The 17102-nt window shown below is 45.5% G+C and overlaps 1 protein-coding gene across 3 annotated transcripts in view; it reads right to left on the reverse strand.

Annotated features, from left to right (window-relative positions):
• Positions 1-17102, reverse strand: part of POLN (DNA polymerase nu) — a 170633-nt gene that overhangs the window by 24352 nt on the left and 129179 nt on the right. For all 3 annotated transcript variants that reach the window (XM_015137860.3, XM_078002889.1, XM_078002888.1), the window contains one exon: positions 642-724. In XM_015137860.3, coding sequence (XP_014993346.3) covers positions 642-724 — 83 coding nt within the window. The remainder of the gene's footprint in view (positions 1-641; positions 725-17102) is intronic.

Genomic DNA, 17102 nt, shown 5'->3' on the forward strand with positions numbered 1-17102 from the left:
GGAGCAGAAGCAGGAAGAGAAGCGAAAAGGGAAGGGGAAGAAGAGGCTTGCAGAAGAGGTCCCAGGCAGCCCAAACCTCTGGCCTCCAGTCCTTCCCGGCCTAGCTCTGCTTTCTCCTATCTGCTACCCCTGAGATTGGATCCCCACTGTCCTGCTCCCAGCCCAAGGCCTGGTTCTGCCTTCTGTGGGGTGCTTTGGCTGTGTGGCCCAGCTGGGTGAGCTCTGCCCTAGGGAGATGGGGTGCATGCTGAGATGTGGCAATGAGTCCAAGCACTGCACACTGTGAGGCTGTCTAACTTTATAACGTCTTGGCATGTGTGTGGACAAGGGTCTCCTCGAAGGTCTCCAAGCACAGCAGTGGTGCCTAGCACAGTAGTATGGTGTAGGGGTGGAGCCAATGGCTTGGTCACACTTGACCTGCCCACCTCTGTGGCCTCCCCCTGAGAGACTGGATGTGACTCTGAGCAGGTCAACGCGTGGGGTGGTCTGGCCAGTGTCTGGTGGCTGCAGGTGTCATCAGAGCATAAACACCACCCAGGGACTCACAGATGATTTCTGAGGCACAGCCACATTTAAACACAGGCACACAGCTGCCAGCTTACAGGTGACCCCGAGACCCCAGCTCCCAGCCTGCAGCCTACCTGCTCCATAGACCACCGCGTATACCACCCTCTTGGTTTGCTCTCTGTCTGCGTGTGTCACGTGTTCCATGGGCACGTCCTTCCTGCATGGAGAGAACATGTGTGTTCAGGCACAGGAGGCATTGTCAGTGCAGGGCAGACAATCTAACCACACGCCCCACCACTGCGCTTCCTCTGGAAATTCTTCACAGTTTCACGGTGGCTGGCACACCGGCACGGGAGACATTCCATACCTGTGGTGTCAGCTTGGCAAGGGCCCCAGGCAGATGCCTTTAGCAACACTGCAGCAGCTGCTGCCAGCCAAGCACTACCCCACATTCCCAGGTGTCCACAAATCAAAACCCAAAACTGCTTTCACCAAAGGCATGCCCACCCAACTTCAGGAAAGCCCATTCCCCATGTTGGGGTGCCTGGACCTGGGCCACGTCTGTGTCTGCTGCAGTGGGGGAGCTGGTTTCTAGGCCTATCTAGTCCCACTGCTTGACTGGATGAGCAACTCTGTCCTGGCCTCCCACAGATAGAGGCCATGGGGGTGAGCCCCACCCTGGGGCTACAGCATTCAGATAGAATAAGGATCAACCCAGCATTTGACCCGCATCTGAACCACAGCAATCTCCAGAGATTAAAGCTGAGACATCTGAGTAGCACAGGAGCTCCAGGGCACTCCCAGCACCACCAAGAGTCCCTCCTCCTCTGAGAGCATCCCCAAAGGATAGGCAGCCTGCCAGGTGCCCTGGGTGCCGCGCCTCCTGTCTGCTGCTTTTGTAAACATCCTTATCATCTACACCAGGCCTCCCTGATGGAGTGGGCATCTCAGATTCAGAAGCCGAGAGAGAGAGAGAGAGAGAGAGAGAGAGAGAGAGAGAGAGAGAGAAACAGAGACAGAGAGAGACAGAAAAAGTAACAGAAACTTCTCCCAATCTGTTTTGTGAATGACTTTGTGCTGGGGCCTCCTTCATTGCTTAGCCAGGTTGTTCACAGCTCTACCTTAGCCTTCACTTCCTACTTGCACTGAGCATAGAGACCAGCCCCAGGTGAAACTCAGGTCTTCTTAGCTCTTTTCTGAGCATGCAAGCTCCCTGCGCATGTATGGGGCTTTCTACATTTCCTGGTATCCACAGGTACTTTTGAATGCTCTAATTTCCAAAAGCATCTCTCTCCTCAGTTTTTCTTCCAGAGCTTTCAGTGCTTCATTGTTGCCTCAACTATACTTTTTAGCTCCAGGAAGCTGCAAGTTACTTGCCTTACAATGTTTCCAAGCAATGTCTGCCACTCTTCTGCAGCAAGTGGGTTCTGAGTTAGGTGAAACAATGACAAGTGCCTGTGTCAGCCCTTCAGGCAACCACCAGACTGGTGAGAATACCCACTTCTTTTCGAGTAAGGTGTGCTCTGCCTCCAGAAGCAGAGACCAGGTCCCATGCTCAGAATATACTGCTGCCTTCAAGATTGGGGGGTGGGAGGAGGGTAAATAGAGTCATCACAAGGCTCTCCTACCATTTTTTATTTTTTTTTTGAGACAGAGTCTTACTCTGTCACCCAGGCTGGAGGGCAGTGGCATGATCTCGACTCACTGCAACCTCCGTCTCTTGGGTTCAAGTGATTCTCCTGCCTCAGCATCCTGAGTAGCTGGGATTACAGGCACCTGCCACCATGCCCAGCTAATTTTTGTATTTTTAGTAGAGACGGGGTTTTATTATGTTGGCCAGGCTGGTCTCAAACTCCTGACCTTGTGATCAGCCTGCCTTGGCCTCCCAAAGTGCTAGGATTACAGGCGTGAGCCACTGCACCCAGCTCTCCTATCATTTTTTTTTCTTATTTTTCTTTTTTTAGTGGTAGGGTCTTGCTTGTTCCCCACTGGTCTTGAACTCCTGGTCTCAAGCGATCCTTCTGCTTCAGCCTCTCAAAGTGCGGGGATTACAAGCATGAGTCACCATACTCTGCTTGCCTTTTTCTTGATTCAGCATCTGCTTGGTTGCTGTAAACCTTTGCCTATTTTTCAAAGTTTTGATGAAGTTGGTTGAGACGGTTTTGTTAGATTTTTCAATGTTTCTTTGGGGGACGGGCCCATGGGGCTGTGTACCCCATCATTCTTGCTGACATCCCAGACTTCACTGATTTTTTGCCACCTAATTTCTAAGTACCAATGCATTTCCAGTTTTCCCCCTTTTTCTGCTGTGTTAAGCTATTTTGCCACCTCATTTAGCTGCCCTTAAACTTGGCATTGTTAATAGCTATATTTAGATAAGAAGCAAAAAGCCAAAATGGGCTGAGTGCAGTGGCTCATGACTGTAATCGCAGCACTTTAGGGGGCTGAGGTGGAAGGATCATTTGAGGCCAGGAGTTCGAAACCAGCCTGGGCAACACAGCAAGACCCCGTCTCTACAAAAATGAAAATTAAAAAATTAGCTGGGCATGATGGTATGCCCCTGTGGTCCCAGCTACTTGGGAAGCTGAGGTGGGAGGACTGCTTGAGCCTGGGAGGTTGAGGCTGCAGTGAACCATGAGTGTGCCATTGCACTCCTGGGTGACAGAGTAAGACCCTGTTTAAATGAATAAACAACTACATGACATTTTTGTAGACTATTTTATAAAACATATTTAAATTTAACCAAATGAAAATGTATCATAGAGGTCTTGGTAAGTTTAGTTTGATGCCAGGTACATAAGCAAGGGAAGGAGCTAGAATGATCCATGGGTAATGGCTTAGCACCAGAGACACCAGTATGAACTCATAAGCTCCATGTCGATGCACATGGTTACACAGACAAATATTTAAAGATGTGTGTATATACAAGGTTGGCATGCATGCATAACTTCCTGTTCTGTCAGCTGAGAGGGCCTAGAAGCAACCTGCTCAGTAGCAAAGAGCACCTAGCACCAGAGCTTGGCCTTTAACACCACTCTCCAATGAAAAATGGGGCTCCCTTGGAGAAATGGCTGATTCCAGGACTGGGGCAGGAAACATACAAGATGAGCCTGGAATATCTTCTAGTGCCGGTAAGTAAGGAAGTGATAAATGTGTGTGCACGTGCGCGCGCGCGCGCACGCACACACACACACACACACACACACACACACACACACACACTAAAGAGGTTAAGTCAAAGGGACACAGGAGCCATCTGAAAGAGGTCCCAATGGCCAAAGCTGGAACAATTTAAGCAAGAAAACAAAAAAAAAAAATTGGATTATAGCCCAAAGTAAAAAATAAATATTCATGAATCCACACGAATTTGGATTCAAAGGATTAAATAAATAAATGGGGGAGAACACAGATCTCCCATACAGAACAAATCCAAATAATGTATATAGATATCCTGTCCTTAAGAAGACAAAGCATAACCCCCAACTCCTTAATTAGAGGCTGTGCTTAGTGACTTGCTCTCAAAGGGTACCATGTGGAATCAGAGTAGAAGAGAGTATCTTTATAGTAGAGAAACCTGACAAACACGCCATCAGCCAGGTGACCCAGGTCAGCATCAGCAGGGGTAAGTCCTGTTGACAGTGCGTGTCCCTGATTCAGTGTGATGGGAACGGCCCTGCACCTCTGTGCTCTTCCTCCCTCAAACCCCAAATCCCAGTCTCGTCATGAGAAAAACATCAGACTAACACCAACTGAGGAACATTCTACAAAATACCTGACCAGTCCTCCTCAAAACTGTCAGGGTCATTGAAAACAGGGCAAGTCCAAGAAAGTGTCACCATCAAAAGGAGCCTACAGAGACTGTGACTAAATTCAGTGTGGTGTCATGGAGGGGGTCCTGGAGCAGAAAGGGGACAGCAGGGAAAGACTGAGGAAATTCAAGTCATGTGCGGACTTTAGTTTATGATAACACACCAGTATTGGGTTCATTCATTGTGACAAATGTACCATATTAATGGAAAACATTCATACCAGGGAAGCAGGGGTGGGATGCATGAGAACTCTTCGTACCATCCTTGCCATTTTTATGTCAATTTAAAACTGTTCTAAAATAAAGTTTATTTAAAAAAGTGATCCAGTTCAAGACCAATCTGGGCAACATGATGAAACTTTGTCTCTACTAAAAATACAAAAAAATTAGCCAGGTGTGGTGATGTACACCTGTAGTCCCAGCTATGTTGGGGGCTGAAGCAGGAGGATCACTGGAGCCCGGAAGGCTGAGGCTACAGTGAGCTGAGATTGTGACGAGTGAGACCCTGTCTCAAAAAAAAAAAAAAAAAAAAAAAAAAAGAGAGAGAGAGAGAGAGAGATCCAAAAATTATGCTAGGTTGCAAATCATTTATATAGTATGACTCGATTTTAAGTCATAAAATTGCAGATAAATATGTGAGGGAAAGCCCACAAGTAAGTCTAGTGGGCTTACGGAAATTTGGTTTTTGTTATTTTGATAGCTGGTATTTAAATTTTTTCTAACCAATGAAAACTATAAAGAAAAAATTACCCATAAAAAATTCCACAGTAAATACAGGAGAGTCAATAGCTTTCCTACTAGTAATAAACAGAAACTATAATAAAATGACCACACTCACAATAGCAATAAAAACCTCAACATACCTGACAATAAGTTTAAGAAGAAATGCACCAGACTTTCAACAAGGAAGGGGCATTAAAGGACACAGTGGAAGATGTGCTGTGCTCCTGGACAGGACACTACAACAGTGAAAAGACATCAACTTTGCCATATCCAGTTTTACCTTAGCACACTTTCAATTAAGGTATCGAGAGGATTGAGGGGTGAAAACTTAAGAAAGCAATTCTAAATTTCATCTGAAAAACAAAACAAATGGGAACAGTCAGGCCAAAGCTAAAAAGGGCGAGTAATGAGGAAGAACAGGGAAAGGTACACAAAGCTCAATACTGATGCAGGAGTAAAAATAGATAAATCGGGGGAAGCAAAGAAAAAGCCCCAAACAGGCTGTAGTATATTATAAAACATAGTCAATGATTTGGCATTTTAAATCTATACTGGGTTGGAACTGACTCATTATTTGGGAAACTATGAAGTTAAATGCCTACTTCCTATCATATACAAAAATAAATTAGAAGCTCATTAAAGTAAAAACAATCATGAAAGGATGATGTTGAAATACATATACAGAGAAGAACAGAGAGCCCAGTGGCGGTGCTGGGGCTCGTGGGCCTTGGTGTGTTGCAGAGGTGAAACACTGGATGTGGCCCCATGCATTGACCTGGGACAACTGGCTCGCCATGGTGGAAAAAATCAAATTAGATCTTTGTTGCCACACAAATCACAAAAATGGGGTCCAGACTGAGTAAATGCCTAAACATGAAAGAAAATCAAAACTTAAATAAGGCTAAAGAAAACAAAGGAGAATACATAAGTCTCATAAATAGGAGTGCATTGAAAAGAAACACAAACAATACAAATCATACTAAGAAATATCTTTTTTTTTCAAGACAGCTGATTAGATGCATTTCAAGCATGCCTCATCCACTTAGAAGAACAAAAATGCTATGTAGACAATCACACTTTGAATACATTATCCAAGACAGAACACAGCAGTTCAACAGAAAAGCAAAAGAAAACTCCACAATCTAGGAAGAAGGAAAACAGACAGCCTGCATGGCCGGGACAGGCTGGGAACCAGAGTGACTCCCCAGTACTGGAGGGGGTGATATCTTTCTGTGGTCCACTTTCCCACTGGGAGATCATATAATCCAGGCCATAGGAGAGCACCTTAACCCTCCCCAGCCCTGCTCCAGGGAGGGAACACGCCCTGGGTCCCACGTCCTTCCTAAGACCTAAGTAGCTAGAGTAAGATGTCATTGTTGGTCCTAGCTTCTAACAGACTGTGTGGTGCCATGAAACAATGGCATTAGGCCTAGGCATCAGGAAAACTTGGGCTGCTGCTTGTGGAACAAGGATGTGAGCAAAGTGTGAGCTCCCACAACTAGAATTGGAAAGCAAGCATGGCATGGGCTGCAGTCACCAGAGTTGAAAGTAGGCACTTTCCCTGGGAATTGAGCAGGACGAGAGTAGCTGTGGAGGCTTGGTCTTGAGCTGGATAGGGGCTCTTATGGCCCAGGGCTGAGTTGTGGGTTAGGTGTGAGTTGCCAGGTCTGACTGAAAAGTGAGTCAGCTGTGACAGCTGGGATGGGGGAGGATGCCTGGATTGGACTGGGGTGTGAGAGAGACACAAGTTCCCCACTCTCCAGCCAAGGCTGTGATCACCGGAACAGGCCTTCACTCGCAGGACCTCAGCATAGTGGCTGTTGCCCTTCACTCAAACATTTCACCAGGGGCCTGGGGATTGCCATGCCATCCCTAGCCCTTCACCAACGCAGGTGCATGAACTTTCCACTGGGGGGCACTTACCATTCGGGGTCCAGCACAAGTTCACCTGGTCCGGCTATGCCTGCCTTTATCCCCAACAGAGTGCAGGATCCAGGGTCCTGGGGGTTCCACAACCCAATTCAGCACCTGGGACACTCAAGCACTTTTCCAGCGGGGCAGAGGTCAGGCATAAACACCATACCACTACCATCTCAGCTGGCTCCTACCTGCAAGTGCTGCCTGCTGGCCTGGGGGCCGGCCTGCATAGCCCATTGCAACCACTGCCAACACAAATGCACAGCACTTGGGACCCAAAAGAGTATCTCACAACCACTGCTACTACCATCACTCAAACCACCCTGGCAGCCGAGGAGCTCAAGAGCCCACTCACCCAACCAGGACATCACTAGTACAAATGGCATCTGAGAAAGCCAACCAGAGGCCTAAGAACTGGTCTGCCTGGAACCGCCAATACAGGTGCCAGCATATGCTGTCCCAGGGCACAAGGACAGTCATGCTTAGCTCACTAAGAGAAAGTGGCTGAAACCTGAAGAGAGGCCCATCTGGCATTTTAGTCCCTGCAAAACTTTACCACAGCCTCCACCAATACCTACACCCTGACATCCCAAAGAAACCACAGATACCACTAATGCTATTCACAGCCAAAGAAATCATACAGAGTCTTCACTACTGCATGCAATCAGAAACAAAGCCAAAGGGTCCTATCCAACCAACAGAGAGTCACATCTTCAGGAACCCCCACACCCAAATGAAAGTAAATTAAAAAATAAGAAGCAGCAACTGTTATACCAGATGTGCAGAAATCAGTGTAAGGACACAGGAAACATGAAAAAGCAAGGTAATATGACACCCTCAAAGGAACACAATAATTCTCCAGCAATAGATCTCAACCAAAAAAGAAATCCTCAAAATCCCGGATAAATAATTCAAAATACTGATTTTTAAAGAGGCTCAATGAGATGCAAGAGAAATTTGGAAATCAATACAAAGAACTCAGAAAATTAACTCAGGATGAATTAAAATTAATTCACAAATGAGAAACTTACCAAAGAGATAGATATCTCTAAAAACAAAACCCCCAAAACCAACTAAACAGACATTCTGGAACTAAAAAATTCATTGAAGGGAATATAAGATACATTTGAAAGCTTCAACAACAGACTGGGCCAAGCAGAAGAAAAAATTTCAGAACTTGAAGACAGGGCCGGGCGCGGTGGCTCAAGCCTGTAATCCCAGCACTTTGGGAGGCCGAGACTGGCGGATCACGAGGTCAGGAGATCGAGACCATCCTGGCTAACACGGTGAAACCCCATCTCTACTAAAAAATACAAAAAACTAGCTGGGCGAGGTGGTGGGCGCCTGTAGTCCCAGCTACATGGGAGGCTGAGGCAGGAGAATGGCGTGAACCCGAGAGGCAGAGCTTGCAGTGAGCTGAGATCCGGCCACTGCACTCCAGCCCGGGCGACAGAGCAAGACTCCGTCTCAAAAAAAAAAAAAGAACTTGAAGACAGGTCTTTTGGAATCCAGTAGGCAAAATTAAAGTAAAAAGAATAAAAAGAATGAACAAAATCTTTGAGATGTTTGGGACTATATAAAACACCCAAATTTATAAATTATTGGTATTCCTGAGGTTGAAGAGAGATCAAAAGGCTTAGAAAACCTATTTAACAGATTAGTATATTAAAAATTCCTGTCTAGTAAGAGATTTTGACATCCAAATCCAGGAGGTTCAGCAATCCCCAGGAAAATACAAGAAAAAAGGACTTTGCCACAGCACATTATAATCAAACTGTCTAAAGTTAAAGTTAAAGAGCAAATTCTGGCCGGGCGCGGTGGCTCACACCTGTAATCCCAGCACTTTGGGAGGCCAAGGCGGGAGGATCATGAGGTCAGGAGATCGAGACCACCCTGGCTAACATGGTGAAACCCCATCTCTACTAAAAAAATACAAAAAATTAGCCGGGCATGATGGCGGGTGCCTGTAGTCCCAGCAACTTGGGAGGCTGAGGCAGGATAATGGCATGAACCCAGGAGGTGGAGCTTGTAGTGAGCAGAGATCATACCACTGCACTCCAGCCTGGACGACAGAGTGAGACTCCGTCTCAAAAATAAATAAATAAATAAAATAAAAATAAAAAATAAATAGAGAGCAAATTCTAAAGTCTGCAAGAGAGAAGTGTCTAGTCATCTACAAAGGAAACCCCATTAAACTAACAGCAGACTTTTCAGCAGAAACCTTACAAGCCAGAAGAGAATGGAATGACATATTTAAAGTGCTGAAAGAAAAAGCAAACAAAAATGCTGTCAGTCAAGAATTCTATATCCAGCAACACAATCTTCATAAATGAAGGATAAATAAAGTCTTTCCCAGACAAGTAAATGATGACTGTATTTGTCACCACTAGACCAGCCCTTCAAGAAATGCTCAAGGGAAGCCGGGCGTGGTGGCTCACGCCTGTAATCCCAGCACTTTGGGAGGCCAAGGTGGGCGGATCACAAGGTCAGGAGATTGAGACCACAATGAAACCCCGTCTCTACTAAAAATAAAAAAATTAGCCAGGCACGGTTGTGGGCGCCTGTAGTCCCAGCTACTCAGGAGGCTGAGCCAGGAGAATGGCAGGAACCCGGGAGGCAGAGCTTGCAGTGAGCTGAGATCGCACCACTGCATTCCAGCCTGGGCGACAGAGCGAGACTCTGTCTCAAAAAAAAAAAAAAAAAAAAAAAAAAAATAGAAATGCTCAAGGGAGTCCTAAACTTGGAAGGAAAAGGATGACATTCACCATCATGGAAACATACAAAAGTATAAAACCCACTGGTAAAGCAATCACACAAAGGAGGAAGTGAAAGTAATCAAATGGCACCACTACAGAATCCCACCAAACCACAATGACAGAGAAAATGAAAGAAAGAATTTATAAAACCAGAAAACAATTAGCAATATGACAGAAACAAAACTTCACATATCAACATTAACCTTAAAGGTAAATGGATTAAATGTCTATGGCAGAACAACAATCCACTGTATGGATAGACCATATCTTGCTTACTTGTTCTGCTGATAGACAGTTAGGTGTTTCCACCTTTTGGCTATTATGACTAATACCACTATGAACGTCATGTACGAGTTTTTGTGTGGACATATGTTTCCATTTCTGTTGGGTATGTACTAGGGGTGGAATTGCTGGGTCATATGGTAACTCTGTGTTTAACTTTTTGAGGAACTGCCAGACTTTTTCACAGTGGCCGCACCATTTACCAATGGCAATGTATGAGGGTTGATTACTTTTATTTTGTAGGAAAGCAGGAAGGAAGATCAGTCCTTGAGCTTTTTACCCAAACTTCCCCCAGAAAACACAATCCTGGAGCCCTTAACAAATAATTAAAACTCTCTGGAGGGATATTTGACTGAGCAACATGGGCCTATGCTGTCTGCACCCAGCAGAGAGCCTCATTTGCAAGTGGCATCTCCCTCTTATAGTAAAAGCTATCCCAGTCAGACCACATGAGCCATGACGGCTGTATCTGTGGCTGAAAGAGGAAGAGCCCCAGGGATAGACTGTGGCCTCAGGTCATAGATCAAAGCTGTCCACTCCTCAGTGCGAGTTACTGCAAAGGTGTGCTGTTGCTGTCATTCACCCTCCAAGTGCTGCATACCTATCAGGGTGGCAGGGAATCAGACTGGCTCCCTTCAGAAGCGTGCACAGGTCGGGGGCACACACATGCATACAGTCATGTGCAGCCCAAGAGCAATCACCACACCAGCTACCCTTTGTTGAGATCTGCCCCCCACTATCCCATCTGAGCTCCAGTCTCAACAACCTATTTGGCCTCTCCACATGGGTGCAGCAGAGATGTCCCAGGTTCAACACGTCTGCGTCTTAACTCTCGTTCTGACCTCCCCTCACATCTTGTGAAAACACACCACCCACCCTGCTGCTGGCCCTCAATTGCCCCACTGGCACTCCCACGTCCAGTCCATCTCCACACCTCATCACCTCCACCTCCTAATATCGCTGGAGTCTGGACCTTTTTATCGTCTCTACTGATTGTTCCCTGCCCCTCATCTGGATGGCAGCAATAGTCTCCTCTGCCTTTTTTTCCCCTACAATCCATTCTCTGCTCAGCACCATGCAATTTGAAAACTTCCTTGCTAAGGCCGGGTGCGGTGGCTCAAGCCTGTAATCCCAGCACTTTGGGAGGCCGAGACGGGCAGATCACGAGGTCAGGAGATCGAGACCATCCTGGCGAACACGGTGAAACCCCGTCTCTACTAAAAAATCCAAAAAAACTAGCCGGGCGAGGTGGCAGGCGCCTATAGTCCCAGCTACTCGGGAGGCTGAGGCAGGAGAATGGTGTGAACCTGGGAGGTGGAGCTTGCAGTGAGCCATGATCCGGCCACTGCACTCCAGCCTGGGTGACAGAGCAAGACTCCGTCTCAAAAAAAAAAAAGAAAACTTCCTTGCTGAAAATCATTCAGCAGGCATCCAGTTAAAGGTGGCACATCTATTTCTCTCTGCTCCCTACCAAGATCCCACTAAAATAATGCAAAGGAATTAAGAGGAATAAATCTACAAGAAAAAAGAGATCAGGAGAGGGATTATCACCAGGCAAGAGAGCTCCATATATTTATGAAAGCTGGTGAAGAGCTGGTGGTGAGAAGAGCCATCACCCGGAAGACCCAAGAATGTGAGCTCCGGAATAGGGAGTGCCTGGTATAATGCAAGGCGGAGACAGGGAGCTGAAAGCAGGGAGGGGACATGAATCCAACACATGTACACAGAATGGTCAAGCATCCTCTTTGACTCACCACCCATCACTCCCGACCCCAAACACTCCACACAAGTCTGTCCAGGAGCCCACTCCCCCAGACAAATAATGATGATGATGATGATGGTGATGATAAAATGGACCATGGGATTCTCTCTACAGAAACTGATGGTCTTGGCAAGCTCTCCAACACCCTCCATATTGCTGAACTTGACAGTCACTCCCTAGTATCTGGCCTTCTTAAGATGTCCTCAAAGAAGAAAACCTGTTCTGTGCTGCTCACTTCACTCTTACTGAGCAAACTCAGGAAGAGTTTACTCAGGTACTTTTTTTTTTCTAGCAAAAATGATCTCTATGGGCCTACTATGCTTATAATGCTAGCTAATGAAATTCCAGAGTCTGTCTTTAAAATGCAAGTCTTCATAATTTAAAAAAAAAAAATTGAATCTAAGAAAGAAATGAAGATGTTCTCTCTGGCCTGCAGCTGTGGAGAAAGAAACATCAATCACAGACCCAATTTGAAAAGTGTTAAATGGGGAACTTTCACGTGAATAGCCATCCTGGTTTCCTGGGAACTGCAAAAACTGGCATGAATATCCTTAACTACCGCACTCTTCTCTCTTCTGTTACCATGAAATTGCCTTTGGAGGTCTTGCGAGACTCCTAGACTTTAGAATGTATTGCCATGTCCTGTGACAATCATCTTGAAGAAGTCTTGTAATTTTGATAGACTGTCTTACTTGATAAATTTTTTGCCCAGGGAATAATGCTAAAATTGGCATGTGTGAATTCCTAACCCATATAAATACTTACAAGACCTAGCTGTTGAATAAGAAGAGTGTCACTGGCTGTCCCCTCTTTCAGCATACACAGGACCAGCAAATACAAAGCCCAGGGCTCTTCCAGATGATTATTTAACAGATCCTTTGAAACAGTTTTTCAGTTAAATTGCATTTATCTTTTATCATATACTAAATGTTTACACATATTCCAGTAGGTCTTTTTATGGACTTCATTTTTTTCCATTGATCTATTCTGGTTTTTATTCATACCACTGTGTTTTAGCAACTGTGACTTTAACATTAATATATTTTAGTATCTGGCAGGACTTGGTCTTTTTTAGTGCTTCTCTTAAAAAGTTTTTAGGATTATTATGCATTATTTTTGCATCATAAACTGCAGATTAGTTTGTCTAGTTACTAAAAAAACCTTACTGGTATTTTTTGGCATATTTGTTAGGATATTTCTATATTTACATATTAATGTAAGGAGAAGTAACATCTTCATAAAATTGAAGTTTCCAATCTGTCCTATTTTTCACATTTCTCAGATCTTGCACATTATCCATTGTATTATTATAGATATTTTCTTTTTCATTGCACCTTTTCTTCCAATACATTTTCTAACCGGTTGTTTATATTTGGGGAGGTAATTTCTGTATATTAATCTGTGCCTAGTCTTCTTCCAGGTCCTAGTTTTAATAGTTTTTAATAGTTTTCTTTTAGTTGATTCACTTGGTTTCCTAGGCAGATAATCATACCGTCTTCACCAAATGATGGGTTTGCTTCCTCCTTTCCAGGTTTTTTTTTTTTTTTTTTTTTTAGGCGGAGTCTCGCTCTGTCGCCCAGGCTGGAGTGCAGTGGCCAGATCTCAGCTCACTGCAAGCTCCGCCTCCTGGGTTTACGCCATTCTCCTGCCTCAGCCTCCCGAGTAGCTGGGACTACAGGCGCCCGCCACCTCGCCCGTCTAGTTTTTTGTATTTTTAGTAGAGACGGGATTTCACCGTGTTAGCCAGGATGGTCTCGATCTCCTGACCTCGTGATCCACCCGTCTCGGCCTCCCAAAGTGCTGGGATTACAGGCTTGAGCCACCGCGCCCGGCCCCTTTCCAGGTTTTAAGCTTGTTTCATTATTTAATCAACCAGAGTAACCATACATACTAGCAGCAATAGTATCTTTTCTCATCTCTGAGTCTCACAGGGGTGCTTTGGTGTTTCATGCATGGCTTGCGGTGGGTAAATACTGTCAGCCATTGAAGGCTTGGAGGGGTTGCATGATCTGACTGAATCTCAGAGAGATAACGGGGTAGCATTAGGGCGTGGATTGGAGTTGGGGAGTGGGGGACCAGCCAGGAAATTATTACAATGGTAGATGTGGGAGATAACAAAGGCCTAAGCTGAGGTTGTGGAAACAGGAAGAGAGAAAAGGTCTAAGGCCAGGGGGACCACTGGCCTGGGGAATGTGAGGTGGGAGAGAGGAAGAGAGGAGGCATGACCGCTGCCTGAGGTACTGGCCATGGCACTGAGCTCCCTCCAGACCCACTGAGTTTGAAGTGTTTGTGGGATAGCCATGGAAAACCACCCCTGAGGACTGGAATGCTGGCCTGAGCTCAGGACAGAGAGGAGCTACAATGACCACAACAGCCACATATTGCCAATGATGGACACATCAACCACTCCTGAGGTCTTGCCATGAGCCAGGCACTGGGCCACTGCTTCTCCTCTGAGCATCACCTGATCCCACGATACCTCTGCGATGCTCTTCATCTGAACACTTTGCACCTTTGCTCCTTTTGCCTGGTGAGCACCCCTTCTCTTCCTCTGCTGGATTTCTCCTGACTCTTAAACACTCAGTTTCTCCTAAATTCTTCAGAGAAGTCTTCCTGACTCCAAGCAGTCCCAGCTGAGGGTCCCTTCTCTTTCTGGCCAGGGCTCGACTGTGATGATTCTAAACACAGGAGGCTAAGAGAAAGGTACGAGGCATTGACTTGCCAAGACCCAAGGGCTCAGATCAAAGCTCCAGAATCAGACTGTATGGGTAAGGAAGGTGGCTGCTTCTCTCGCTGGACAACTGTGCCCCCCCCCAGGCACGTTTCTTAAAGGCCCCAGGCCTCAGTTTCCTAATCCATAAGATGGGGACAATAGCAGCATCCTAAGTGGTGGTTGGTATTTAATCAGATGTGCTTAGAAAAACCTAGACATATAGTAAGAACTCGATAAATATTAGCTATTTGTATTGTTAAAGGGATAGAATGCAGAATAAAAAGAGGGAGAGAACGCTCCTAGGTACAGAAAGGAGGATGTCCACAAGGTGGTCAGAACAAAAGTTTAAATTCGGTGAGTTTTTCTTCTAAATCTCGATTACAGCTCCTAATTAACCATGCAGTGAATCACATGTATTGACGCCCACTAAAATTGAAGAAGACTTTTAGGGTAATTTTGTCGCAATTATTTTCTCCTGGCTTTCTCCCTGTAAAGCATGCAGTGTGATTCTTTGTGTGTTGCTCAAGCTCTAGAACTTGGCTGCAGCTAACCAGAGACACCCTGGACAGTGCCAGAAATTTGTGGCTGACATTCACCCCTTCTTCCACGGGTGCCCCCTCAGTATGGCACACTAATCTTCAAAACCTTGATGGGAAATGACAAAATGGCCATGATCCTCAGGCATGCAAAGACGCTTTCCTCGTGGGCAATGAGGAGACGGTCCACCAGGCTTTTCCACCGAGAGTGGGGGCTCTGCTCATTCACAGGAGTGGGCGTCTGCTCTGCCCGCTAAGCAGAGCTGCTGCTTTGGAGGGTTTGTAGCACTAGGAGGCTTTGAGGGCTTGTGAAACACTAAATCATTAAAAATCATCAATGATTATAGAAATACTGGAAGGAATTAGATGTGCCAGGGATCTGGTAAATTTTTTAGTAGAAGAATCTCAAAGATTAAGCAATATCATTTAGGAGGAAATGATTGAAAATGAAAAACAAAAAACAGGCCGGCACGGTGGCTCAAGCCTGTAATCCCAGCACTTTGGGAGGCCAAGACGGGCGGATCACGAGGTCAGGAGATCAAGACCATCCTGGCTAACACGGTGAAACCCCGTCTCTACTAAAAAATACAAAAAACTAGCTGGGCGAGGTGGTGGGCGCCTGTAGTCCCAGCTACTCGGGAGGCTGAGGCAGGAGAATGGCGTAAACCTGGGAGGCGGGGCTTGCAGTGAGCTGAGATCTGGCCACTGCACTCCAGCCCAGGAGACAGAGCAAGACTCCATCTCAAAAAAAAAAAAAAAAAAAAAGAAAAACAAAAAACAAAAGGAACCTCTGAAGCAGAGCTAATCATGGGGGGAGTCCTTTGCTATAATTAATCGTTACGGCACAACTTTCTTTTTCTTTTTTTTTTTTTTTGAGACAAAGTCTCGCTGTGTTATCCAGGCTGGAGTGCAGTGGCGAGATCTTGGCTCACTGCAAGCTTCGCCTCCTGGGTTCACGCCATTCTCCTGCCTCAGCCTCCCGAGTAGCTGGGACTACAGGCGCGCACCACCACGCCCGGTTAATTTTTTTGTATTTTTAGTAGAGACGGGGTTTCACCATGTTAGCCAGGATGGTCTCGATCTCCTGACCTCGTGATCTGCCCGCCTTGGCCTCCCAAAGTGCTGGGATTACAGGTTTGAGCCACCACGCCCGGCCGGTACAACTTTCTTAAGGAAGCACCACACAGGGTCTAGGAAAAAATAATGTATGGTAATCAATGTTTAACAATGCAGACAGCCTGAAATCAGTAACATAAATTGTATCCTAAAAGAGCAATAATCAAAATAATACAATATGGCATCTTAATTGCACATTTATTAAACTTTATTTAAATAGAAATTCCCCTTCTGAGAAAAGCAATGAGACTTTTTCAGGGAATGAATGATTGAATGAAATGTAAATTCGATTTCACTCTTTAGTTCTGTCAATTTTTGCTTTAGGTATTTTAAAGTTGTTTTAACAGGTGCAATAAAATTTAGGATTACTATATCTTCTTGATGAATTGGCCCTTTTATCACTATGAAATGTCCCTTTTTATCCAGCAACACTTTTTGTCTTGCAGTTTACACTGATACTAGTCTAGTAATTGGCTTTCTTATGCCTAGTGTTTGCATGACATATTTTTCCTTACCAGCAGTTGTAACAGAGGGAAAGAGATGAAGAGGAACCACGTGCAGACTCTTAAAGTCTTGCTTAGGAGTGACATGTCACTTTTACTCATGTTCCATTGGCAAGTCACATGGCCAAGTCTGACACCTACCGGGTACGGAAGCACCATCTTCCCTGGACAGGGAGCCACAGACAGCAATACTGTCTTCCACACTTGCCTGTACTTTTTCTGTATATTTCTTGGAATTTTCTACACTGACAATCATGTCATCTGCAAGTAGAGGCAGTCTCAGAGAAGCACTCCAAAACCATCTTAAGCAGAAGAAAAAATGAACATATTCTGCAATTAAAAATTCTTCTGGCCAGGCGCGGTGGCTCAAGCCTGTAATCCCAGCACTTTGGGAGGCCGAGACGGGCGGATCACGAGGTCAGGAGATCGAGACCATCCTGGCTAACACAGTGAAACCCCGTCTCTACTAAAAATACAAA

Source organism: Macaca mulatta, chromosome 5 (genome assembly GCF_049350105.2).
Source record: "Macaca mulatta isolate MMU2019108-1 chromosome 5, T2T-MMU8v2.0, whole genome shotgun sequence".
Lineage (NCBI taxonomy): Eukaryota > Metazoa > Chordata > Mammalia > Primates > Cercopithecidae > Macaca > Macaca mulatta.